This window comes from Poecilia reticulata, chromosome 2, assembly GCF_904066995.2.
Source record: "Poecilia reticulata chromosome 2, P_reticulata-male-v2, whole genome shotgun sequence".
Classification (NCBI taxonomy): domain Eukaryota; kingdom Metazoa; phylum Chordata; class Actinopteri; order Cyprinodontiformes; family Poeciliidae; genus Poecilia; species Poecilia reticulata.
Genome location: NC_088831.1, coordinates 4,180,317 through 4,207,825, shown reverse-complemented (window position 1 = coordinate 4,207,825; position 27,509 = coordinate 4,180,317). Strand labels below are relative to the sequence as shown.

Here is a 27,509-nt window from a genome sequence, read left to right as displayed (position 1 = left end):
TGTCTGAAGTTGTTTTCTGGTCCCGCGGTGGCTCCCCTGTTTCAGTAATGAGAAATCAGCCTGTCTTAGGAGCACATGAAAGACTTCCTGTCTTGTTCTGTAGCGGAAACAAGCTACTTTTACCTCCACTGTTAAGACAAATGTTACACTTGAAGCAGTTTCCCCACTCTTTTGAAGCTCACAATCCCCCAGAAAGAGTACAATATTGTTAGTCGAAGGAATCGTGATGTTGAAGTCTCCTGGGTTTGCTTCGTTTCTCTGGAACATCACTGACATCCTGGTTCATGTACAGACTTGGCAGAGCTTTGACCTGGAAAACACATCAGATGGATGCTGCAAACACACTGTAAACCACTCAAGATGGAGCGCACAGATGTAGGTCAGTAAGATGATTCCCTACAAGTTCATAATCACATTTCAACAGCAATGTCAACTATTTAGGCGCCAAACACCAATCGGCAACTTTTGTATGGGGTCAAAAAAAGGAACCGGATGCCTTCTGTTTTATGGTTTTTATTAGAAGTTTCCATGGTAATAACACACCTATCCCCTCCTTTGCAACTCATCAGAAAACCATTCCTGAAAATAGTACTCAGTGTAAGTATTGGGTTTCTGCAGGTGTTCTAGACGGGAAACGGGTTGGTAGGTGGGAAGGAAACTGTAGAGTCTGGAGAAATTCTGGACTTTCTCCCAGTACTCGTCATGAGAACTGAAGTGTAGGGTTTCTCAGGCAGGACTCGTATTTAGTAGGAAGATGGAGGATAAATCAGAGTACCTGGGGTCCAGTTTATCCAGGTACTACAGATATGAGCAGAAACCGGAAGGAAGGCAGAAACCAGAGTATCCAGAGGAACTGTGAGAGAACTCAAACTTGTCTGAACGCAGGGGAGAAATAGGGAAGATGACAGGGTATGCCACACAGAAACATAGAGTGGTGAGAAAGGCAGTAAAACTGGAGAACCCAGAGAGATTGTGGGCGTTACTCAGGTATTCTTGACATGTTTTGAAACCGGAAAGAAGGAACTTATTAGCTTTGTCTTGGTACTTTAAGACAAAAAGTGAAACTGGAAGGGAGGAACATGGGGTAGGGTGCGAAGTTGATAGAGAAGTCAAAAGCTATTCCAGAGAAGGAGAAATATCAGAAGGAAATCAGGAAGTAATAACAAGAGGCCTTGGTATTTGAATAGGAAAGAAAACCATAGGAATCCAGGAAGGTGTTCCTAAAGTATTTGAGGTCCAGTCTACGTTATCATGACAATCGTAAGAGGGAAAATAAAACAGAGTAACCAGAAATACCTCGGACTGTCTTATGTACTCAATCTGGGAGAACGATAAGGGTTAAACAGAATATCCCAAAAATCTGGTTTTTACAAAGGTACTTCCCAAAGCAGAAACTAGAGTACCCACATAAAATGAGTTTATAACTCCTATAAAGGATAGCTAGCTGCAAACCAGCAGAAAATGGCATATATAGACTTTAATCACAGACCTACTTGATGTGATTCAACAGAACTGACATATTAATGAGCCCAATTATCTGGTAATGTCCTTTAAATGTTTGTCTCTGTTTGAACCAGTGACACTGCAAGCAACTAAAACCTACAGTCAAACAGTGAAGCCAAAGTAGCTGAAACACCTGCGAGCGTTCGGGTTCTGTTTTGGACATTTCTATTAGAATGATGTATTGCTACATCTTAAGGTGGCTTCTGCACATAAAAGCAGCAATATCCTTAAAAGGTCCTTGAATGCAGATTAGAGATATTCTCTTTTCCAGAGGCACCCGTCGTCCCTCCTCCTCTCAATTAGAGCCGATTTCATGCAGCCTTTAATCAGTGCCACCTTTCATGCCATTCGCCGGAGCCTGAAGAGGAGGGTGGCCTTCAACTAAAAGTAGAAATGATGAGAAAGCAGACGAGTGGGAGGGTCGAAGGTTGAGAGAGAGTGGCAAGGAGGTCTGGGTGAGGAGAGGGGGGGCTGAAGCAGGAGCTTGTTGCAGTGAGCTGTAATCGCTCATCCAGGAGCCAGTTGCGCTCAGGGACATTTGGATTTCGTTTTTTTTTTGTTTTGTTTTGTTTTTTCTTTCTTTCTTTCCAGCCTGGATGTTGTAGCTTGGGGCTGGGCTTCCCTGGACTTTCTGATCTGCTTTGCAGCAACTGTTTTTGAGGACGCTGCATGTCTGATATGCAGACATGGGCACCTCACTTTGCTCCAGGATTACCATATGCTTGGCCCTCACCTTAGCTCAGGTGATTGCTGTGGCCTGCCAAGATGAAACAAAGACGGGTGAGTGACGGCTGCCTAAACCGCTGATATTTCAGGAATGGAAAATTTAACTTCTTTTGTTGGACTTTTGTTGTGTTATGAATATTTATATCTAAAAATGTCATGTTTATGTTCACTCAGATGTTTTTTTTTCTTTTGATTACTTTGTGGATATTTTGCGTAATTTGTTTTCAACAACATGAGCTTCTTTGTTGCTGAAAATGTATGATTTCCACTTCTTGTTACGACATGCAATTTAGTCTGAAAAGGATTTATTCCTCCAGACAAGTTACCAACAGAGTGGCTTATTTTTAATTAAAAAGGGGGATTTTTTTTTACTTCATGGCACTGTTAAAAGCTGATTAATGAGATTTGTTGAATCGTGGAAGAACACCTGTTCAAAGACGAAAGTGAATTTTTCTTATGATTTGACTCTGAAGTGATAAAAATGTTTTTTTTTATTTTTCATTTGAAAGTTACATAGTTGTTCAAACTTCATATAAATTTATATTTAACATACTTCACCCCAAATAAAAAAAAAAAAAAAAAAGCAGCAATTTCCCTCTTAATGCTTCAGCTAACTCTAAAGAGTGGAGCGGGGCTGGCCAGTCTATTTCAGTGCAGAGTCGAGGCTGGATGACAGGGTTGGAGAGGCCACAGTTATAATGATGTGGCTTCCAGGATGGGATGGACAAATGCAGGCCACTAATTTTGGTCAGACTCTGGGTCAGAGGCAGACGAGGACACACCCAATGTGAGAAGATGCTGGATATGAAATATGCTTCTCCCGCTTCCATCCAGCTTCACCTCCAATGAAGCGTTCATGCTGCGAGGGAAAAGTAAAAAAAAAAAAAAAACATTTCTGAGCATGTGCACCAGATGTTTTGTAGGTTAGAATCATGTGTGGTACTGCTTAAGCTTTTAGTAGCATTTAATGTAACTGGACAAATACCATGAAAAAAAAAATTCAATATATATAAAATGACTGTTTTGTAAGCATTTACAGCTCTGGTATAAAAATGCAACTGACTTGGGTTGCATTTTTAACACTTTTTTCCCCAAGTTTTTTAGAAAAATGTTTCCTACTTCCGAACAAATATAGATTTAATAATTATTCAAATGATAAAATAGGTGCACTTTTCATGTTGGTTTTCATTTAAGGGTCGCAGTGGATCACCACATTCTTAGCTTTGCTTACATACTCAGCATAGAAGAAGTGCAACATGAAAAACACATTTAAATTTCACTAATTAATTTATATTAGCATATCTCATTTGTCAAATTAATTTCAAGGGGCAATATTATATTTTCCAGTCACATAGTGCCATTTTATAGCACTATAAAGTCAAGAATGTCAACTTTATTTGTTGTAAAAATGCTACATAGAATCAACAGAAATTCGACTTCATAATTTAATACCTTGAAATTGAGCCTCTGCCTCCTCATAAACTCCTGCTCTTTCTGAAACTCCGCCTCCAGGAAGTCATGACAACATGGCTCTTCTATTAACCCTTTAGCAACATTTTTACCAGTGTTGTACTGAGACGTAGCTCCTATAATGAGCTCAGCAGTTTCACCAGGTGTTTGCTAATTGCTGCTGGGAAGTCTGAAGGAGCTGAGTGGGGGTGTGGGGTGGGGAGAGGGCTACTCTGTGAGGCGGAAGCGTCAGAACTACAGCTCCCAGGAGGCGCTGCGTCTAGCTCCACCCAAAAGATTAAAAAATTTCTCAAATAAGAATGAAATAATCAAGCAATACACCAGGTATGTTTTTGTTGAGGGAGTAACATTATAATATGCTGTATAGCTTTAAAAAAAAAAAAAAAAAAAAAGAAGTCAATTTTACGTAAAGTAAACGTATCTTAATCTTTAGCCAAACGAAAAGCAGAATGTTTAGAAATGCTATTTTGCTAACATTAGCATGAACTTTTTGGTGTCCATGTTATATTAGAGTACAGCTGTAAGTGTAAACTAATATGATTCTTATATAACCTGACATTAAATGCTTAAAGAGGGTGTGATGTTTTGGAGTTAGCAGAGGAAACTAATAGTGCTTCCTCTGCTCTAGAGCTTTGAGTTTAGTTTTTTTGTGCGTGTTTACATACTGCTTTATTTTATGGCTTTCAGAAAAAACGTCAAAAATTTAGAATTTGTTCCATAAATTTTTACTCCATTATGGCAAAAAAAAAGGGAGTATCTTTGCCCACTTAGTTACACTTGACTTGATTTAATCTTTAAATATCAAAGTACCTTTTTAAGTCCTTTGCATGGTGGTTTGATGTTTGTAACCTAAGTTTGAGCACAAGGGGCGGACAGTTGTACTGATGTGTGAAAAGACATATAAACTATGGATATAGTACAAGCTTAGCTAAAGCTATAATTATGTGGAAAGGAAAAGTGCCTTACTAACATCGATGGAAAGTTTTTGAAATACAAAGGTTAAAAACCTAAAAAGCTACATAGCTGCTGCATAACTGTTATAAATATAATCTCTCCTGCAAAAATACACTCTACATCAACCTGTGACGCTTTCCTTTGGTCTGAAGCAGGTTTCAAAGCAGGAGTTTCCTTCGGGTGTGGTATCTCATTGCTGTCCCAAATAAAGTCAAACCACACGTTTTAACCCAAACCCAACATATAATACAGTCTCAGCGGTTTCCCCTGAAATAACTACAGCTGCTGAAAACCGTCGTCTTTCTCTGGGAGAGGCCTCACCACATAATTAGTGCTTAGCGACGTCACAAAAATGAATGGATTTAAATGCACTCCTAAAGCCCACAGCATCAGCAGGTGGCGAGATTTAACCCTTGGTATTCTTTTTTTAAATTATTTTTTATGTGCAACATTCCTAGGTGTAGTTTTTTTCTCCTTTTTTTCCTCGCTACACAAGCCAGGTGTTTGAGAAAAGATACAAAAGAAAATACTAAAACATGAAGAGTTTTTAAGTTTTCCACATCTAACCTAAATATTGTTCCGATTTTATGAAGTAAAGTACTTCAGTGGGTAGTGTGGGCTGCTTTTATTTATTTATTTTTGGTCCTGCTGTTTTTATGTTGTGTAGGTAATTGGCGGTCAGTTATCCAGGAAAGAAAATAGTTTTCTGTGCACTTATGATAAAAACTGTTGAAATACACTCCAGATTTTTAACTTAGAAACCTAGTGTGTGTTCCTCTTAAAGTCTAAATGTTAAATTGAAGAATTCATCACTCGTCATGTGAACCAAATATTTCGTAATGTCCAACTGTACATAAATCATGTTTCTTGCGTAACCCTAGCTTGGCGTTTTATTCCTGCCTATCATGAAAGCGGGTTTCAGAAATCTAACCCTGACAAAATCCTTTAAAATGTTTAATCTTATTTAATAGATTAATACCAACTAAAACAAACTAAATAACTAAAACTGAAATTGAGAAAACACTTTTATCAACAGGACTAAATAAAAATGGTCATTAATTTGGAAAAACTATAACTAACTGAAATTATATCATGCGTTTATAAAACTAACAAAAACATACTGAAATCACTCACATGAATATACATTAACATAATTAATGTTGATGTGATATTTCTGTTGTAAGGTGGAGTTGCTACAAACTCAGTATAAACCATCATAAATCCAGCAAAAAATGTTTCGAAACCCCCCCATGTTCATTAAAACCAAATTCATACAGTTTCCTTCCGTTCTATATTAATCTAGAAAAATGTTAATATATGGTCTGAAACATATGCATATGCTCCTTTTTTTTTTTTTTGAAAACCCCTGCAGAATGTAGCCAAAGTTTTTGTATGGCCAAATCTGTTTTTGAATCAAAGTTGCTGATTGTTTGTGGCCCCATTAAAGGAGTAGCGTTGTGTATTTTCATTTGTCAATCAAACCTCACCCTGACAAACAATGTCCTGCAAACTGTCCCTGGGTTAACCGTTAGCATACCATGCTAACAAAATATGCTAAAACTGTATTTTTGACAGGTGAGACGATTATAAATCGCTCGGCATGTGAGTTGTGTTAGAATGAAGAGATTAAGACACATTTGGCTTAATAAAAGAAATCTAACTAATGATTATGCTAGCTGTTAGCATATGTTAGCTGTTAGCATGTGTTCCTGCTGTGACTGGCTGGAAGTGAGGAATCTAATGGTGAAATCCATGCTAATTACTAAGCATATATGTTTCATGTTAAATGTCGAATATTGGCAGAGATCGCTTTTGAAGGGATAATTGCACAGTAGCCTACAGACAGATTTATAGACGACTTTACAGCCAAAAGCTGTTGACTGAACCACAGTCTAGTCAGGTTAGATTAAAGGCCTCTGCAGGTAAGCAGCGACTTGCCTCGAAATATGTCAAAATTAAATTTTGATTTGTGTTCTTCTCACGTCTTTTTTTTTGAAATTCTAGTAAGCAAGCTGTTTCAAAATGCATACTGTACTGCAAAGTCATATATACCCTTTAAACTCTTATTTTGGGGTTCCAAGCAAAATCTAATCAGAAAATGATTTGAAGATACCAATATGAAGATAGTGGCAGGATCGAGCTTCTCTTCTTCACCATCAGCTTCTTTAAAATGAATGGTGGATAAAACATGGAGAAATGACCCAATAGTGGGAGAAGTTGTTCTACAAATTGCTCGTCATGCTTTTAAAATTTTATTTGGTAAAACTTCTGAAAACCGTGCATCATCTTTCTCTTCATCTCACAATTATGCATTAGTTTGTTTTAATTTATCACATAAAAAACATTGATGTTTGTAGTTGTAATGTCACAAAATGTCAAATATTTCAAGGGGTAAAGGTATCTTTCATGAAACATGAAAATGTTATAGATTAATTTCTTTCAGATTTACCAATAAGGCAGTGTATCCTTAAACTGAAAAACAGTTTTTGGTTTAGGTCTTAAAAAGTGATTAAAGTGAATCTGCTATTGTTTATAAGTTATAATGTTGAAACTGGAAACCATGTCTTGTTTTTATATTATCCTCATAATTTTAAGCATGTAACATGAATGAGATTTCCAGTTATATTTTTACATGCAGCTGGTTCCTGCAGTTGTTCCTAAAAGACAGTTGAAGCAACCTTCTGGGCAAACGAAAAACCGCAGCCCCTTTTCTGCTTTCATTTCCAGGTTTGCTCAAAATATGAACCCAAAACTATTTAAAAAAAAAAAAGAAGAAAAATAAGTTGTTACCTAAATTTAATATATGCAATTGTTTGCTTGAATTCATTAAATTGAACAACCAGCTGGTTGTACTGTAAAGTTGATCGTTTCCAACGTGTCATCATCATCATCACTGGATCAGAACGCCGCAGACTCAGAGAAACATGTTAACATGTCGGCTGCTGCTGTGCTTGACTCAGAAGGCTGTAAGGAAAACGGAACAGTCTACTCCAACAATGAGATATGGAGGCCGGCGCTGTGTCGAACCTGTGTGTGCGACAGCGGCCTTGTAGTGTGTGAGGATGAGGTGTGTGAGGAGCTCAGACACTGCCAGTCGGTGGTGTTTCCAAAAGGCGAGTGTTGCCCCATGTGCTCCACCTCGCCACTGACACACACAGCAAACTCTGAAGCAGGTAAACTGACCCGACTCTGACCCTTCACTACTGGGATTCATCAGGCACATTCACGTCCCTTTCAGTTACCACCATGCATCATTATGAGGTCTTTCTGTCCAGTTTGGAGGTATGAATATGGTGAAAAAAGTCATTAACTTTGTTCTAACCAAATTTGTTTATAACACTATATTCTAAATAAAATAAGAAATACAGTCAGGTTGTAAGAGTCAGTCAGAAAGCACTTGCGTTTTAATAATTATTTCACTGAGAAGCGATCATATTGTTAAAAAAGCAAACAATTCATGCATTTTGGTGTTAGTATGTGGCTTTACCATTTATTTACAACATTCCATTACAACATTCCATGTTCCACTATGAATTAACATTCTAATTCATAGTATAAACATTTTTTAAATTTTATTTTATTTTAGGTGCAGTTGTTTTGAAAATGTTTTACAATTAATCTGCAGATTAAATATGTAATTAATAAGCTAAGACTGATCTAATAATTGACACCAGTGAGATTTGTTGAGTTATGGGCATCATTTAAGTCGACTGATGCAGATAAACCCTCCAAATTTGCTGCCAGAGTAGCTTAAAATCTTCTTTATTAGTTGAAAAAGTGCAGATGACTTGGAATTATACATATTATGGCTTGAGAAGTGTCCAAATATCTCCATCTGATGCATTCAATTAGGTCGAGTGCCAAAAAGGAAATGGGATTTCCCTACAAGCAGAATTCAGCTTTATGTTGTTTCAGGATATTTTAAACGTACACATAAAAAGATCCAACTATTGAATAATTAGCTTCATTGCAAATGATTAGGAATCAAATGTCTAAATTGTTACAAAAGTTGAGGAAGTCATAGACAAAAATATGAAATGTTAAAACCACATATTCTCAAGGCATACCCAAAAATCCCTTCAATGATGCATTGTGCACACTGAAAGGGCATCGTCTGCGGTACTCATCCGGTTGGTGTTTTCTCCCACGAAGAGACCTGCACAGAAAATGGCACCACCTACTACCACAATCAAATGTGGGCCCCAGAGCCATGTCGAGTCTGTGTGTGCGACTCGGGAGTTGTGGTGTGTGAGGAATTGGTGTGTGAAGAGCTAAGGGACTGCGAGACAACCGAGGTCCCCGAGGGCGAGTGTTGCCCCGTGTGCTCAGCCAACAAACCAAACGCTCCTTTCTCGGACAATAAAACTGGTAATAAATATTATGAACTGATGTTTCGGTGATCCAATTAAAAGATGAATAACTCTATGTAAATAGATAATGTGTCAAAATGGCTTTTTTTGTGTGTGACCAAAAGCCAAAACAGGAGTGTTATCTTTCGCATTTATTTCCTGGAAACCCCCCAAAATTGCATATAAAAGTTTTGTAAATTGTATCACTCATTTCAACACTGTCCTATAAAATCTTTGCTGATATTTTTTAGAATGTAACCTCTCACAGGGTTAACAAACTACGTTTTTACTTAGGATTGAACATCTGGTTTGGTTTAACATACCTAAACTTTCACAGACTTTAGTAGTCACCTAAATCCAACATATTTTTGTGTGTTTTTTTTTAAAAGATGGCATGAAATTTTAGGTAGTCACCCAACATTTTTTTTTAGCTAGCATGAGATGGCTAAGTTATACATTTACCCAAAATCTGTCTAATTTTTCTTGCTGACTTGAGTTTTGTTTTCACAGACTGTTGAGTCTTTTAGTAGTTACCCAAATTTATGTTTTCCTTTTTAAGCTAGCATGAGATTTTTGGTAGTGACCCAAATTCAACGTTTTTTTTTAGCTAGCATGAAGTGGCTTTAAGTCATCATGAGGTGACCAAGTTATACATTTACCCAAATGTAGCTAATTTTTCTTGCTAACTTGAGTTTTGTTTTCCAGATAGTATTAGCTAGACAAATACGTATATCTAAATATAAAAGATTTCTTTTTGTCACTTTGGTGAGCAAGCTTAGTAAAGTAGCACCTAGTACTTTTTCTAAGTACTCATCGTAGTGCTATTGTTTTCCAGTTAATGTGAATTGCTTCAGCCAGTATTTTTCATAAACCTAACCAAAGATGTTTTCTAGGTAGCATAAACTACATGTTTACATTTTTTTTGTTTTTTAGCTAACCCTTATGTCGTCTGCCTAAAGTAAGCTGTTCCCTTGAACCTACAAATAATTTTGTCAATTAATCTGAGCCTAAACATGAAACATTTGTATGCTTTCCATTTTGTCCACTTATTGTTTTTTTATTGTTTCCATATCATACGACTAGCTAACCCCACATTTGTTTTCCAGGCAATGTGACCAGCCCAAACTGTATTACTTTCAAAACTTAACCAATAAACTGGGCTTCTCTTGAATCTGCAATACATGAAGCTGTTTTTTTATTATCATCTCAGAACAGCTTTCCATACTGATGCCCGTTGCTGTTCTTCCTCACAAAGATTCCTGCTCAGTGGACGGCAAAACCTACGCCAACGATCAGATATGGAGCCCAGAGCCCTGTCGGGTGTGTTTATGTGATGAAGGGACGGTGTTGTGTGAGGACGTGGTTTGTGAGGATGTAGGGGATTGCCAGACCACAGAAACGCCAGAGGGCGAGTGCTGCCCTGTGTGCTCGGCTGCGAAACAGCAGCAGCCCCACGCAGAAACTGGTAAACTGCAAACATGACCCGCAGCCTTGCTTCTGGTGGTTGAAGTCGACTTCTGCGATGCAGTGTTTGTGTATTTCGCAGCTGGTGGTGCTTTTTGGTCTCTGTCTTGGCCTGAAGATCAACTCTTCAGGCGTCACCTTGTGCACACCACTGTGGACTATTGTTTTCTGAATCTTTGTGCTGCGGTCTGAATTTCCCTCCGACAGTGCTTCTTTTCAGGTTGCAGACGGAATACATAAACTTTCAACGAGATAAGCTCACTTCTCAATGTGTGTGCTGTTAACAACCTCACAACAGGTTGAGCAAGTGACTTACTTACCGAATAAGGTGTATTCCTGAGGGAAATTTTTGCCTCTCTGTTATAATGTTATTCTGTACAACTTATGATTTTTTTTTTTTTTTTTTGCATTTGCGAGTCTTTAGCACAAATACATTTTCAATAAAGCAGCAAAATACGCATGGTTTTTCTGTGTATATTTGTGGTTTTTTGGCAGCAAGCAATCTGAATTTGAAATTCAAACTCACTGCACTCTTGCATTGGCTTAGTGGCTATTTTTGCTAACCATGTATTTGACGTAAGTGACATTTAAACTGGAAAAGCAATCCAACTCAATAGCTGCCAAAACATCAGAAAAAAAAATCTGTTTGTGTTAGTATAAATTGTGTTTTCAAGTAGGTGGTACCAAGTGTAGCTACAACAATTAAATCATTAACCAATTTTTTTTTTTATTTTCATGTGTTTTAATGAAGACACCTGCACAGAAAATGGGAAGGTCTATGCCGATACAGACATGTGGAACCCGGAGCCATGCCGGCTGTGTGTTTGTGACATGGGAACCATTGTGTGTGAAGATGTGGTGTGTGAGAACCTCGGCGATTGCCAGAAAACAGTGATCCCCAGTGGTGAATGCTGTCCTGTATGCCTAAGTGTGGCTTCAACGTTTTCACCCAACACCGACCCAACAACAGGTAATTTGACAGAATTTGACCAAACACAAAAGTGATGGTTGCTTGAGAAGAGGATGGTGATCAATTATGATTGATAATGCTACAATCTAGATAATAGTTGTGACGTTGAAGTCAATGTTATTTTCTTAAAATTGCTGCTCAGATCTGTGGCACGGAACTGGATTTGACTTTGGGTGACTGACGAAACATATCAGTGCTCAGATCTTCTTAAAAAGGTTTCATGAACCGATAATGTGGAGTCAATTTCAGAAAGTACAACTTCGTCTCTGTAAAGGAACTTCTAAGTTCAGGAAAAGAATGATTCTCAGTCTGCGATCTACTAAAGAATCGACTGTGGATGACATTATTAAATTTTGCAGTGACCATTTTCATTTCCCTTTTTTTTTCCTTCTCTGTGTTGCAGCCGTTGATGAAAAGAAATCAGAAAACTGCAAAGTCGACGGGGAGGTCTACCATCACAACGACATCTGGAAACCCGCGCCCTGTCGCGTCTGCGTCTGCGACAACGGTGTCTCCATCTGCGACGAGATTCAATGCGAGCCGCTGGCAAACTGCGAGAAGGTCACCACGCCCGAGGGGGAATGTTGCCCCGTGTGCGACAGCTTCGCCAGCGCCGGCAGGAGGATCGGTGAGATCACTCTCCCTGACGGTCAATTAAATGGCCTCAGTAGTAATCAACTATGTGATAATTATCTCTTCTTTTTTTTTTTTTTTTTATTCAAGAAATTATGGGCTTCAAGGTAAATTACTGCTTTATGCACACACTTTTATTTATGAAAGGGAAAAAAAAATCACAGCACACCTAACAAGCTATTTTGCTTCCTTCACAGGGACAGAAAGGGGAACCAGGTGACATACCGTATGTAAGTATGAAATGCTCAAAAGAAATGTTGTGCGTCATTTCGGAAGCTTCGCATCAAGAAATAATTATCTGCCCGTTCTTCAGGTTGTGGGAAACCCCGGACACCCTGGACCAATGGTGGGTTACTTGCTTTTGCCAAATGTTTTCCAATTCAGAAAAAGGTCTTTCTTTCCATAAAGTTCATACTTGTTTTGTTTTTTTGTCTCCAATGCTCATTAAAAAAAAAGACATTTTCCTAATAATCAACACAAAAACGTACATTTTTTAAAATTTATTTAACCTTCCAGTATTGATATTGATTGCGTAGCTTTGGCGCCCTCTAATGTTAAGATGAATTATGGGACTACTCTAATGAACACAACAGGTGCAGATGCTAAGGTGATTATATGTGACTTTTTATAAGCACTCCAGCCATTAAAATGAACCTAAAACTACAAACGTGTGCATCTCAATAAAGCAGAATGTCATAAAATTTTTATCACAGTAATTAAAATGATAACATGAAACTCCTACATGATGTAGATTTATTGTTTCTTCTTGCTGTGCAGCAAGAAGTTCCAGCATTCAAATCCTTTCCTGGGTGGTTTCTGCTTGGAGTTTAGATTCTCGAACCCAAAAACAGTGACTGGACAAAAGATAACAAAGTTAGAAGTGGTGTACGATTAAAACTTCTTAAAGGAGACGTGGTTTTCTAATGCAATAGCCAGACAAAATATTGCTCTACCAATGTGGGATAGATAACTTGTCTCTTATATGCTTATTTTGTGTTTTTTTTCTCCATAAAGTGGAAAAAAAAACTTTTAAGTTAAACTAATCTCATTGTTTAGGGCCCCCCAGGACCGCAGGGAAGAACAGGACCAAGAGGTTTCAAAGGCAGACGGGTGAGTTTTGAAAAACGGTTTTTCTTTTGAGACGACATGTACAATTTAAACCCGAAGTTTACCACAATTATTTCTATTCAGTTTTATGTGTTACAGTCTTCTCCACACCTAGACTGTTTACACCTGAACTGTATTTATGATAATGAGGTCATGACTTATTTGCCTAACTCCGATCATAAGAATTAAGTAGAGGTACCAAATTATATCTGTTAAATGTAATCACTCATCCAGTGTTGTGACATTATAAAAATATTTTCTCACTGGAAGCAGAATTATTTTTAATTTGAAGCGCTTGTCAAACTCTATTACCTTTAAAAAATATAAAAGTAGCCCGCAGCATGTGCAGTGCGAATGTCCTAAATCTACCGTATATGTAAATTATTAAACAAATGAAAAGCATTCAAACATTTGATTACAATTTCCTGACACAATGATTGATAAAGCAATGTTAATTAAAGACACCAGATATTTCTTTACATTAGCAAAATGTTAACGCTAATGCTAATAGCGTAAAACGAAACCAAACAAAAAGAAATGACAGTTAAGTAAATACTCACAATTGTGACTTAGCGAGATAAAATTGAACTTCATTATGACATTTGTAATAACAAAACTTGTAGGGATTCATTGGACCCCCGGGATTTGACGGTGAGCCTGGTGTCCCTGGAAATCCAGGAGAACCTGGACCCCCTGGGAATCCCTCTCCTCCTGGGGTGAGAACTCTCATATCCGCTAAACACTTTCCAACATATTATTCAGAAAAATGCTTAAAATATTAAACAAAATCTATTTCTAGAGGTAATCATTGACTCGTTTCTCCTTGAAGGGAAACTTGGTGTCGCAGATGGCTGGTTTTAGTGAGAAGTCGGGTTTTGCTCCGATGGTGTCCGCAACAAGGGTGAGTGCTTCAGGTCTGCAAACAAACCGTAAAGTCAGATTTGTGAATTAATTACCTGAGAATAAAAGTATCCTGTTGCAGGGTGAAGCAGGACCACGAGGACTTCCTGGACAAACTGGGCCTCCAGTAGGTTTTACGCTGTTACCCAAAGTTATGAGAACGAATTTAGTTGTAGCAAACTTCTGTAAATTTCAGATGATTTTAACTTTTGATGTCTTACTTTAGGGCGCAACCGGCGGTCAGGGAATTCCCGGAGAACACGGAGAGACAGGACCAATGGTGGGATGACTTCTTTATCGTATAAAACATGGTGGCAGCCATGGTTGGATGTAACAACATGTTGGATGTGAATATTCCACAGGGTGAGCCTGGTCATCGAGGACCTGATGGACCACCAGGGAAACCAGGACCTGACGTGAGACAGAGAGACATACATCCTCATTTTCAGTCATCTGATTAAAAACATTAAAACTTCACTTTTTTTTTTCTTTATGGGCAGGGAGAGGCTGGGCCTGCCGGTGCAACCGGAGAATCAGGATTTCCAGGATCACCAGTAACAGAATTACCTATAATGACAGAAGTGCATCCGAGGCATTTTACAGTTTACGGAGGATTCTGACAAGTTGTTTCTTGTTTTGAATTCAGGGCGCAAGAGGATTCCCAGGACTTCCAGGTCTTCCAGGACGAAAAGGCCCCAAAGTAAAGAAAATTCACTGTTTTTTTTGTCATTGACTTCCATTTGAAACGGACACAAAACTAAGCAGAACTTTAATCCCAACAGGGACACGCTGGTCTTGCAGGACCAAAAGGCGAGTCTGGGGCAGTTGGAGCCAAGGTATGACATTATCCTGATCCAGAACTATCCCAAAAGAACTAAAAATGAGTCCATCCACACACCAACTATTATTTATTTAAGACTACAGACTTCCCTCCCCTAAGTCAACAACTACATTTCACCTGAGGGAATTCTGAGGTATTCCTTAGACAATAAAGACAAAAGACCACCAAGCTGCGGTTGGAAAAAGGTTGGGTTAGTGCCTAAGGTTTATTATTTATTATCCACCAGGCGAATGTTAGAGAGAGGGACAAGTTCACCTGCAACGCTTCATGAATTTAACAGCAATAAAAAAGTTATGGACAAATTTTATAATTAATTCTACAAACTAGACATTTTACACCTGTATCTGTGTTCACTGTAGGGTGGATCTGGTACTGCTGGTCAAATGGGCCCTCCAGGACCCGCGGTAAGCAATAAATGCATTCAAATTCAGTCTGTACCAATGATGCCAGTGTTCCTGTGTCCTTACTTCCATTAAGATGGGGAGAAGAAACGGAGGGTGTAAAGTAGTGTCCCAGTAAATCCGTCTTTTGTTTCAGGGTCCTCCTGGTTTACAAGGAGAAAGAGGCAGAATTGGACCCACTGGTCCTTTGGTATGAGGCAAATCAATCACTTGATGTGAAAGTATTGAAATGGCAAAGAGCGAAAGCTAACGGTCTATTTTTTCTGTCAGGGTAAACGTGGTTCAAATGGCCATGCTGGCAAGCCTGGTCCTTTGGTAAGAATGACTTTGATTATTTACATTTGACTGTAATTGTTCGAACTGTGTGCTTGTATACTTTCGGTCTAGTGGAGACAAAATATTCTCATTGATTTTGTTGTCTGATAAGCATCGATTTGCCAGGCGGGGCACAGAATGCAAAGTTAAAATCATCTAATCCAACTACAGGGTCCGATTGGAATTCCCGGGATGCCAGGATTCCCAGGAAGTCCAGGAGTGAAGGTAAGACTGTTCACACTTTTACATCAATCCCATTTTAATAACAAACTTCAACAGTATAAGTTAGACACAACACCTCTACTGTGTTTTTAGCTTAATTTTTCAAAAGTCTTCACAGTTAGTCACTTTTAGAGGCTAGGTATGGCAGCAAATCAGAAAGAAATCCTTTACAGTTTCCTAAAATATTCATGACTTGACTGTTGTCTGGGAGTTAGGGTGAAGCAGGACCCACAGGAGTCAGAGGGAGTCGAGGGCAGCAGGGACCCAGGGGGGACGGCGGACGTGTTGGACCACCTGGACCAACTGGACAGCAGGCGAGTCCAAATCTGATACTGATTAGTAAGATAGAGTGATTTTTTTTCTTTTCTTGAAAGACTCATTCTAGTGTTTAAAACAGGGTGCTGCAGGACCTGATGGGGCCCCAGGTGCCCGCGGTTCCTCTGTGAGTCTTTGAAACGACGCAAAGCAGATGTTCCACCTTTTTAGCAAACCTTTGATGCCTTTTTTATTGAGCATGTTTTGCTTTCTTCTCTACAGGGTATAGCAGGTTTACAGGGGCCGCCTGGTTTGGTTGGCCCCACGGGTCCTCCTGGCCCCCAGGGCACCACAGGAGTATCAGGACCAAAAGGCCAACTGGTACGAACTTTATTGAATTTCTAATGTAGGCCAGAACCTGAACATTCAAATATTCTGGTCTTTGCTTTAACAGGGTGATGCTGGACTACCAGGACATAAAGGAGAAGCTGGGCATAAAGGAGAAAGAGTAAGTAAGAAACTAACACCTTAACTCTTAGATACATGAGTGACTGGACCCTACGATTAATCAGATAAACCGTGCTAAACCGATTATTCAAATAATCGTCAACAAATTTAGTAATCAGCTGCTGTATACAAACTCCAAAATGGCCATTTACTGAAAAAAACAACATATTCAGAGCAAAACTTAAAAAAAAACTATATTTTATGTTTAAGATTAAAAAAAACAAAAAACACCTTCGTCTGCCAATATATTGAAGCCAAAACTCCTCAAGTGGCGGTTTTAGCTTCACCCAGTTCAAATTCACTAAAGTAATGCATTCTTTGGCAATAAAATGTTTAATTTCTTTCTAAAAAAATGAATTGATTTCTTAGTTTATTTGCACCTTTTAATTAATGCATTTCTAACATTGTTCATAAAAATCTTAAGTGGTTGTTCAATGAAAACTCTATAGAGTTTTCATTGTGCAAATATTTTTGCTAATCTTTCAGCACATCTCTATTAGCGAATGTTAGCAAAACTATTAAATTTCCTCAAATGTCAGATCAATTTTGAACTGGCACAATGTAACGGCTATCTGAATTATATAATGACAGCAACTTTTCTTCAAAAAAAAGTTCACAAAAAGGGTCAATAAAACCTCATCTTAAAGGTTTTCTCCTGTTCTTATTGATGTCTTGACTAATCCATTGGTGGTAGGGTGACCATGGTGTTCCAGGGGCAATTGGTCCATTGGGTGAGGATGGAAAGCGTGGCCCCCGAGGCGATGCCGGATCCATCGGGTCTCCAGGACCACAAGGGGAGATGGTGAGTCAGCTAACGATATCAGCCATGAAAACTTTATAGGACGTACAGTCCAACTCTCAGCACTTTCTGTTTTAGGGGCCACCAGGAAACCGAGGTTTTCCCGGTGCAGATGGTTTACCAGGACAAAAGGTATTAAAGACGTTTGTTGATAATTGCATTTATCATAGTGGATGACTCAGCTTTTAAAAATGTGATTCTTGCTCAAACAGGGAGCTCAGGGTGAGAGAGGACTGCCAGGATCGCCCGGCATTAAAGGTTCTCTGGGTGACCCAGGACGCAATGGAGAGCCAGGATTAACAGGAGCGCGGGTAAGGCAACTCCACACATCTCTAATAAATTTTCCAACATTTCTTCTGTCTTATGATTCAAATTAAAAAGGAAAATATGTGAAAACCAAAAAGTGAATACATATCGAACCATCTATATCTGAAACCAGAAGATTACATACACAGAATTTAAAAAACACATATTTTCAAGATATGACGTTAAGTTTGAATGACTAAAATAATTTCTATTTGTTAATTACCAGAAAACCTGGTAATTATTGTCTTTTAATAATTAAAAGACAATCATTTGTCTTGGGTCAAAACCTTTGGGTTTCCTTCTACAAACTTCTTGAAACTGCATTCAAGGATTTTATTATACTTTGCACCAATTATTACATAATATGGTTTTTGCTTATGCTGTAGTACATTTTAAAGCCAAATTTGATTACATTACACACCCTCTTTTTCATGTTTGCTGTGGAACAGTTGCAGTAGGCAGAATTAGATTTTATTTAGACGTATAAGAAGAAAGGGGCTACATACAAATGACGCATTTTTCCCAATTTTGCATCAGTTTGTGTTGCTCTATAATATAAAATCCCAAGACATACGCTAAAGTTTGTGTTTTTACATAACATTTTATTTGTCTTGTTTTCCCAGGGTCTCTCTGGGCCGATTGGTGCTCAGGGAGCAGAGGGAAGGCAGGGTCCAATGGTAAGCAGCACAATTTTCCAACTCTCCTTAAGATCTCACTATGTCACAGTGCTGTGATGCCACTGTGCCTTTATTGTTTTCCCAATGCGAAATTTTTATGTTTGCCCTCGTGTTTTTAGGGCTTGGCTGGAGAGGATGGCAAACCTGGCCCGGCTGGTTCTGTTGGAACCCGAGGTGGTGCTGGAACCATGGGTCTGCCAGGACCAAAGGGCTTCGCAGTAAGTGAGATTGGCTCTGGAATTATGCATCATATAAACCTGGCCATAAACACTGGACTTGTTTGTAGGGCGATGCTGGAAAAGCTGGAGAAGCTGGAAGTCCTGGCGCTCCGGGTCAAAGGGTATGTAGCTGGTACTGAAGTACTGAAGTAGCCAAAAGCCATACTTTATGCTGCATAATCTTCACATATATAAAGATCCTTCAATGAATGGTGTACTCTTTTATTTTCCAGGGAGCAAATGGAAAAGATGGAGAGACCGGCGCTGCAGGTCCACCTGGTCCAGCTGTAAGCTTCCATCTCCTATTTATAGATTGAAACTAAGGATTCTCATGATTTAGCCAATTTATTTTTATTCTTTAGGGACCTGCAGGAACGAGAGGCGAGCAAGGACCTCAAGGACAGACCGGTTTCCAGGTAAATGACATAAAAGCATTGCTTTTTGTGTAAAAACAGAACTTATTCCTTAGTCCGTTGTATTGTGATGCTTAACTTTGTTACTCTGTTATGATCCAAAGTAAATTTCTTATGCTCATAGTTTAATTCCAGATATTAAGATTTTGATCAAAAGTGTCTTGCATCATCTTTGGTCTATTGACTTTTGCAATTTCATAGTAAAGAAGTTTCCATTTTGTCACTTCTTGTTTTTAATGACAAATAAAAGTGGGATTGTTTCCTAGGGTTTGCCTGGACCCTCGGGTCCACCTGGAGAGGCAGGAAAGCCAGGTGATGAGGTAAAAGGAATTACCTCTAAAATAGCATTAAAACTAATATAAACTAAGACCAAAACCGTTGTGTTTACTGTTGTATTTTTTCTTCTAAAGGGTCTTGCAGGTGAAGCTGGCTCTGTTGGAGAGACGGGTCCAAGAGTGAGTCCACTGATTCCACCAATTGCTTCAATCGGTTATTCTGTTATCTGATGTGTCACACGTCACACGTAGGGCGAAAGAGGAGCACCGGGAGAAAGAGGAGAAACTGGTCCCAACGGGCTTCAAGGACCAAAAGGTGGTCCAGGAGCACCGGGATCTGATGGTCCCAAGGTATCGTTGTGATTAAAACTTTTACTGAACCCAAAAACGTTCATCTTTGCTTTCAGTGGAAAATCTCAGACATACACTGATCAATCAAAGCACAGCGATTGATCTGCCTGGTAGAACTTCTTGCAGCAAACCATTCCGTAAGTTTGGTTTGTGGCAAGAAAGCATCATTGTTGTAATGTGATGTGCTAAAGGTGGAGAGTCTGGAACAATAGGATCTTCTTAAAGACAGAGACCAATGACCGATGTTAAACTGCCCCAAGTAGATCTATACCATCTTGGTATTGTGTAACATGATATTGGTGGAAGCGTGGTATATTGTGCAGCCTTACTTTCAATGTTATGCTTGATTGGTGTGTGATTTACACTTCAGGGTAACCCAGGTCCAAAGGGGGCTGCTGGAGAGCCAGGTGGTCCAGGACTTCAAGGGATGCCAGGAGAGAGAGGTATTTCAGGACCATCTGGACCAAAAGGAGATCCTGTAAGTTAAAGAATAAGACTATATCGTCTGCAAAGAAGCAAATAATTCATCGTAAAATCTGGAATCTGGAAATGACAAACAACTTTTACGCTGATTTGCATTGACAGGGCTCTGTTGGCGAGAAGGGACCTGAAGGAAAGGCAGGAGCTGATGGTGCAAGGGTAGGTCCAAAGTCTGTGGCTAAATGGTATCCAATTAGAAATATTTATGTCTTTTTAATTGTATTGAAATTTCTAAAGGGACTTGCTGGTCCAATTGGAATTGCTGGTCAAGGTGGGCCAAATGGAGAAAAGGTCAGCTGAAAACACCATTTATTTTATTTTTTACAAAACCCTAAACTACAGAAGTAAAAAAGCTGTTATTTAACTTTTTAAATGGGCAAAAACAACAGTTTCTCTCCTTTGGTGTAAGATGACAATACCTGATCTAAGAAGCTATATTTTGTTTCTTCAGGGTGAAACTGGTCCACCAGGACCAACGGGACGCCGTGGCACCAGAGGAATCCCCGTCAGTAGAACTTTTTCAATACCTTAGCCATAAACAAGCAATTAGTTTTCAGTCTTCACAAGGTTGTGATTTAATATTTACTTGATTTAATAACAGGGTTCCAACGGAGAGCCTGGTCCAACTGGGGCAGTTGGTTTTCCTGGACCATCTGTAAGAATCCTGTTAAATGCTAGAACACGCCAATAAATAAAAAAAGAAAGTCTGATGTACTTTTTTTTATTTTTCAAGAAAAGAATAAGTTTTTGTGGTTTTTTGTTTTTTAGGGTCAAGATGGTCAGCCAGGAGTCAAAGGTGAAACAGGAGAACCAGGACCTAAAGGAGAAGCAGGAGCTTCCGGACCTCAGGGCATGGCTGGGAAGCCAGGTGAACAGGTACAAAATTCCCAATAAAATTATTTTATGTCTGAAGTTGTCTTAAGTAATTTGATAAACATTCCCTTTGAATTTCATCTGTTAAGGGACCCATTGGTGTCGCGGGGCTGAAAGGAGGCCGGGGAACACAAGGTCCAGCTGTGAGTTTTTTCACCCAGCAATCCAGTTATAGAGAACTTTTAAATTGTCTAACTCTTCAGCTAAGATGCTAAAAGCACACCATAATTGGAACGACTTCTTCTCATAGGGGTCTCCCGGTTTTCCTGGACTGCCTGGAAAAGTTGGACCTCCGGGTTCACTTGTGAGTTACATACCCTGATATTGGGTTTCTACTCCACAATAATCACTGCAAAAACCTAAACTAATTTGCGTTTCAGGGTGCAACTGGAGCCGATGGCCCCATAGGCGCTCCTGGAAAGAAGGGCCCCCCTGGGATTGGAGGAGAAAACGGTGCTACAGGCCGTCAGGGAGAGAACGGACCGCCGGGACCAGCAGGAAGCCCCGGAGAGAAGGGAGGACCAGGAGAGGACGGTCCTCCGGTAAGATGAAATGAAGCACTTTCTTATCAGACTCACATTTCTGACAATTAGATACCATCACACCTCTCCTTCAGGGCCCTGATGGACCTCCAGGACCGGCTGGAACGACAGGACAGAGAGGAGGGGTGGGTCTGCCTGGAGTCCGAGGGGAGAGAGGTTCGGTCGGACTGCCCGGTCCTGCGGTATGTACTCCTGCTGATCTTTTCTTCATATCCATCCTTCTCCAGTAGCCACTACAACAAGGTGGTTATTTCTGTTATTCTGACTGTAAACTTGAGTAACTTGTCTGTCAGGGTCCACCAGGAAAATCAGGAGCTCCCGGCGCTCAGGGGACCAACGGTCCTCCAGGTGGGATCGGTTTACCAGGAGCCACGGGACCAAGAGGTGATCCCGGTACTGAGGTTTGTCCAGTCTTTCTTTTTTCTAGTGTTTTTTATTGAAGTTACTTATTTATTTGGAACAGATGAAAAGTAAAAAAAACAACAATCTGATTTTTAAAAAATTATGGATTCCTATGATCCCGACATACGACTTAATGTAGCGTTCTGATTGATTTTTGCGTCCAGTGGCTATAAATTTGTTTTGCATGCATTGCCCCAAAACATTCCACTCAATAAGTGAAATGTCGTACAGTAAGAATATGATGTAAAATTAACAGCAGTTACACTTTTGGGTATTTTTTGATTTTACTTTCATATCTGTGACTTCCAGCAAAATTGATCATTCAACATGACACCCAGAAAACTGATTTGATTGCATTCAATAGATATTTTGGCTGCGTTGTATTTATTGCATTTTCCAAACATCATGAATTTTGTTTCATCTAAATTTTGTAAAAATTTGAACCAATGTTTTCGGGGGGCGTGGGGTGGTTCTACCTCAGGGTGCAGAAACATATGTCAACATTCACACTTAATTTGTAGAAACATTAAAACTTCAGACATAATAAATCTTATTGCAACTTTTCCTACATCTTAATGACACTTTCTTTGCAAATAACTCACAGTTGAATCACGCTGATTTACGGTCCGATTCTTCCGTTTTCCGTTGACATAAATTCTATTTTTGTTTCTTTGTGTCGTCATTCAGGGCATTGCTGGAGCCGAGGGGGCTCCCGGTAAAGACGGTCTAGTAGGAGAAAGGGTGAGAATAAAGACATTATTTCTGCTCGGGTGTGTTCTTGGGTTATACAAACGTAGGTATAAATTCATGTTTTGTTTATGCGTCTTTAGGGTGATAGGGGGAACTCGGGTCCAGAAGGCCTGCCTGGCGTACTGGGGTCTCCAGGAAACGAGGGTCCGGTGGGAACAATTGGCGGTCCTGGACAAAGAGGAGAAAATGTGAGCTTTACAACTAGCTTAGATTCAGTGTTGCATGTTCAAACCACTGATCCACCGGTTTTTATCGTCTCTTGGCGAGTTTAGGGTGCTAGAGGGCCCCCAGGACCCCAGGGACAGCCTGGTGTACGGGGAAAAGTGGTAAGAGAGGTTTTTCACATTAAATGCTTTAAAAAATCTCAGTTATTTAAAACTCCTATGTGTCTTTTTTCTGATGTGATGAAATGTTGTGTGTTCGCTCAAAGGGCCCTCAAGGACCACAGGGGGAGAAAGGAGGAGCTGGAGAACCCGGCGAGAGGGGTCAGAAGGGACACAGAGGCTTTACTGGACTCCAGGGTCTCCCTGGAATATCTGTGAGTAGTTTTCAAAGCTACAGAATCAAAATGTGCTTTTTAGGTTTAACATACTGTTAAAAATATACAAGAAGGTAAAATTTTGTTGAATCAGCGTTTAGGAGGTGTGAAAAATAAGGATAAGAAAGAGCTCCAGGGAGTAGAGGCAGCACATAAACCACTGTTTAAAACAAAAGTAAAGCCATTTGAGGATCATGAATTTAGTGGTCAGGTGGGAAATTCTGTCAGCTTGATGCTGAAAACACACATAATCCCTACTTAGAATAGGTCAAACTTGGTCAGACTCATTGACCGAGTTTGATGCAGAATCAAGACCCGTTACTTTCTAGTCCAAAGGTGGACAGGAAGTCAACCAGCATCAAGCATAAATTGGGTGAAAATAACCAGCCAAAGGTGACACACATGGACAAAATTGTTTGTATGCTTTTCTTAATGACAAAAAAAAAGAAACGCTATAGTCATTAAAATTACTTGACAATGAAGAAAAAATAACGTCCACTAGGTGTCAGTAAGGCATCAAAAAATACTTCTTAACCCTTGTGTTTACAAATGGGGTAAATGGGGTCCAACCAACCCCTCACCCATAAAACTTGTATTATTTGTCACAATCCTCCACGTTTGCCTCAGTCCTCGCACGCACAAGGGTTAACCTCACAATAGTGTATCATAATATCAAACTGGTTCCCAACTTGTCTGTAGCCAATTTGTGAAGAGAATTTAACTTTGCTAAACAGCGATGGTAATCAAAATGGGATCTTCTCCAACTCAGGGCGCCACAGGAGATGCAGGAGGTCGAGGAATTTTTGGGCCAGCCGGACAAAGGGTAAACAAAATGAAACTAAAACACTAACATGTTACATGGAGAACTTAGCATAGAACCTCAGCATGTCTTAAAACAACATAGGGGCCTCCTGGAGTGGTGGGTCCTCCAGGAAAGGAAGGAAATGCTGGCCAGCCGGGACCAATGGGGGCTCCAGGCAGCAGAGGAACCATAGGAGACCTTGGAGCTCAGGTGACTCAATTCATATAAAGTACAACTTGAGACTGTTGTCTCAAGTGGATCCAACTTGTTTTATTTAAATTCAGCCTCATGAAAACATTTGTCTGGTTTCTCTTCAGGGTCCATCTGGAGAACCCGGACCACCTGGTCCTCCGGGGCCCCCAGGTCCTCCCACAGCAGCTGCAGAGGAGCTCTACGCCGTCGATTACGACGCTCATGGCGAAGTTCAGGAAGCAGTAGAGCTTGGCGAGTACGACGACACCGCTGATCCTCCACCTCCGCCAGAGTTCAACAAGGACGAAGCTAAGCCCAACAATAACATCTTGGGTGCCGAAACGGGTGTCCGAGCCACGCTGAAGACCCTCAGCGGACACTTGCAGAACCTGCGCAGTCCGGATGGCAGCAAGATGAACCCTGCCAAGACCTGCCAGGACATCAAGAACTGCTATCCTCAGAAGAAGAGTGGTCAGGGTCACTTTGCTATTTTCTTTTTTTTTTAGTCATTTTTAAACCACATCACATGTCCTGATCCATCTCATTTCATTTGTTGTAGGTGAATACTGGTTGGATCCAAATCAAGGAAGCACAAAAGACGCCATCAGAGTCTTGTGCAACATGGAAACTGGTGAAACCTGCATTCCTGCCAATCCGGCCAGCATTCCCCGCAAAGCCTGGTGGACGAAATCCACCCCCAGCCCCAACAAACCCATCTGGTTTGGAGCTGATATGAACGGTGGAGCCAAAGTAAGAAAACAAGAAAACTTTTGCGGAGGAAATCCCTCAACTCTTCAAAACCCGTGACATTTGTCTTCTTGTTTCAGATCTTCTACGGCAGCAAGGAGGAGCAGCCCAACGCCGTGGCAGTCCAGATGAAGCTGCTGCAGGTTTTGTCAAAGGAGTCGCACCAGAACGTCACGTATCACTGCAGGAACAGCGTGGCCTTTAAGGACGAGCAGGCCGGCAACTTCAAGAAAGCTCTCGTCCTCAGAGGCGCCAACGGACAAGAAATGAGGGCGCAGGGCAACAGCCGGCTCAGATACACAGTCTTTGAGGACGGCTGCTCGGTAAGCCACAGAAAATTCCTCAAGATGTGAATAAAACTTGACGTAGAGAAAGAGAGACACATCCACTCACTTTCCCACTTTTTCCTCAGAAACCAAACGGAGAGTGGGGCAAGACAGTTATTGAGTACAGAACTCAGACAACCACCAGGCTCCCCATCGTGGACTTGGCCCCAATGGATGTCGGACAGGCCAATCAAGAGTTCGGTCTGGACATCGGGCCGGTGTGCTTCTCATAAAATCACAAAGACGGACGCCGTCAGTTTCTTTTAGAAAGAGGGTATAGAAGTTACCCGTTTCATCGCTGCCTTTCCTTATTGGTGACGGAAGGACACTCGTGCTATTTATTCCAGTTTTCAGTTTGTGGAAAGGAACCTGTACCGCAAAGACGTGTAGATGGATTGTAAACATGTGTAAACTAGAGGAGTGGGCTTTAAGAATAAATGTCCAGTTTTTCTAGACGCTTGGATAAAGGAAGAGTCGATGTAGGATAGCCGTAGCTCTTAATTTTTATGGAATAAATAATTAAATTATTAATATCTGTGCAAAGCAGTCATTTGAAAAAGCTGTAAATTCAACACATGATTGTAAATGGCAAAATAGTATTACTTTTCTGTGAACAAAATGCAACTCTTTCAACACTAGAGGGAGACAAAGTATTTTTTTTATTAGTGATTTCACTTGATATTCAAGGTGAAAAAGGCGATTAGCTCAGTTGAACGCAGTAAATTTCTGAAGATAGATGATGACTTTATTGAACTGCAACAAATAAATAACAAACAAACTTCTAATTTGGTGATATGAGTCACTGTCTTCTTGCCCTGTGTCAGATGGATGTGTGAGCAAACCAAAAAAAAAAAAAAGTCAGAAAGAGGCGTTTTTTTCAGGAAGAAAAAAAGTCAAAGTTCAGGCCACACATGTTTCTGGGTCAACCCTTACTCCCCTCGTGCGCTGAAAGATGTGACACCCTCGCTGATCCGCGCGCACCGCAGCTCGCCACACATCTGTCGAGGCGGCCATTTTTAGCTGCTGTTTCTATTTTCATTCATGGAAAATTAAACAGGTAAAAATGTCAAGCTGTTGGAGCTGGTTTTGAGAGTTTCACATCTGCAGTGTGAAGGACACACTTGTTTGGGAGGCATATCGGTGAAACATGTATTGTACATTGGCGGTTCTGTTATTCTGTGGGTCTGTTTCCTGCTTCCAAATATAATGGGAAACCTGAGAAACAACTCTAATACCTGCTAGTGTTTCACCTTTTGGATTAAGTAGTTTGATCCACATCACACTGTTAACTTTGAGATGTTTGAAGGCACACAATGAGATAAAATTCTGGACTTTGACTAGGCCTAGGACTTTCAATTGTGAACACACAGACATGCTCTCAAATTTTCCTCAATCACCTCTAATTTTGTTCTTATAACTTGAATTATTAATAATATCTGAAAAAAGATAGCAGGGTTTTATATAAATCCTCAAAATTACTGTTGTTGAGAAGGAAAAAAAATTAAGTTAATTTTTTATAGCAAAAAATTGACTTACCATTCCATACCAACTTTATTTATAAAGCACTTTAAAACAACCACAGCTGATACAAAGTGCTTTAAATTAAAACACAACATAAGAATAAAAAAACCAAAAACTCTTACAGTTTAAAAACAAACAAACATACAATTTAAAACTAGATCCCGCTGGAGTTGAAAGCCAAGTAAAATAGATGGGTTTTAAGATGAGCTTTAAAAGTGGACAGTGAAGAGGCTTCTCTAACCTGCAAAGGCAAATCGTTCCATAATTTAGGACGCACGACAGAGAAGCCCTGTCCCCTCTGCGCTAGCTAATTAACTTAGCTTAGCTAATTGGTTCGGCGTATCTTCAGAGGAATGTTGACGTTAAAGTATGTTTTTAGCACTCTGCTTTTCTGTTTTATGCTACTTTACAAAAGCTAACTTGCGTTTCAGGGAACACAGTTTTTCAGAATAAAATGCACACGTTTAAAATAAAAAACTTGCTAAAAGTAAATATGATTATTTTATCCAGAAAATGCTTTGTTTTCCGAGGTGACTTTGTCTTCCACACCACAGTAGATATGCCAACCTACCTGCTTCTTGCCAGCCTTTTAAAATGGTTGACACTTAGCAAACTAAATGTTAGCATGCTAACAAGCTGGAAAATGTGCTAAAATTAAACAGTTTTTTAGTAAAAACAAG

General features: G+C 39.8%; 1 protein-coding gene across 4 annotated transcripts; it reads left to right on the top strand.

Moving 5' to 3' along the window:
- Nucleotides 1–1,953: 1,953 nt before the first annotated feature.
- Nucleotides 1,954–26,093, top strand: col5a2b (collagen, type V, alpha 2b). 4 transcript variants are annotated; one of them, XM_008424115.2, is made up of 58 exons: nt 1,954–2,283; nt 7,614–7,826; nt 8,806–9,021; nt 10,258–10,467; nt 11,218–11,436; nt 11,840–12,064; nt 12,160–12,176; nt 12,267–12,299; nt 12,383–12,415; nt 13,126–13,179; nt 13,800–13,892; nt 14,006–14,077; nt 14,159–14,203; nt 14,303–14,356; nt 14,439–14,492; nt 14,577–14,630; nt 14,723–14,776; nt 14,859–14,912; nt 15,277–15,321; nt 15,455–15,508; nt 15,589–15,633; nt 15,805–15,858; nt 16,071–16,169; nt 16,253–16,297; nt 16,393–16,491; nt 16,565–16,618; nt 17,312–17,419; nt 17,495–17,548; nt 17,629–17,727; nt 18,346–18,399; nt 18,519–18,617; nt 18,686–18,739; nt 18,851–18,904; nt 18,980–19,033; nt 19,297–19,350; nt 19,441–19,485; nt 19,558–19,656; nt 20,027–20,134; nt 20,242–20,295; nt 20,374–20,427; nt 20,588–20,641; nt 20,738–20,791; nt 20,905–21,012; nt 21,099–21,152; nt 21,260–21,313; nt 21,390–21,551; nt 21,626–21,733; nt 21,845–21,952; nt 22,641–22,694; nt 22,784–22,891; nt 22,976–23,029; nt 23,134–23,241; nt 24,011–24,064; nt 24,146–24,253; nt 24,361–24,706; nt 24,795–24,985; nt 25,063–25,305; nt 25,395–26,093. In XM_008424115.2, the coding sequence occupies exons 1-58, from the start codon at nt 2,190–2,192 to the stop codon at nt 25,539–25,541; spliced, it is 5,394 nt and encodes a 1,797-aa protein (XP_008422337.2). In that variant the 5' UTR covers nt 1,954–2,189; the 3' UTR covers nt 25,542–26,093. The 4 variants fall into 4 exon arrangements, with proteins under 4 accessions (XP_008422337.2, XP_081471268.1, XP_008422345.2 ...); XM_081615142.1 differs by having other exon boundaries at nt 10,213–10,467; XM_008424123.3 differs by lacking the exons at nt 7,614–7,826; nt 8,806–9,021 and having other exon boundaries at nt 1,957–2,283.
- The last annotated feature ends 1,416 nt before the right edge of the window (nt 26,094–27,509 follow it).

Bases quoted from the DNA above. Each gene is read 5' to 3' on its own strand.
- col5a2b (XM_081615142.1), top strand. From the start codon at position 2,190: ATGGGCACCTCACTTTGCTCCAGGATTACCATATGCTTGGCCCTCACC. The intron at 11,437-11,839 runs GTAATTTGACAG...TCTGTGTTGCAG, and splicing joins CAACACCGACCCAACAACAG to CCGTTGATGAAAAGAAATCA. The intron at 12,416-13,125 runs GTGGGTTACTTG...CTCATTGTTTAG, and splicing joins CCGGACACCCTGGACCAATG to GGCCCCCCAGGACCGCAGGG.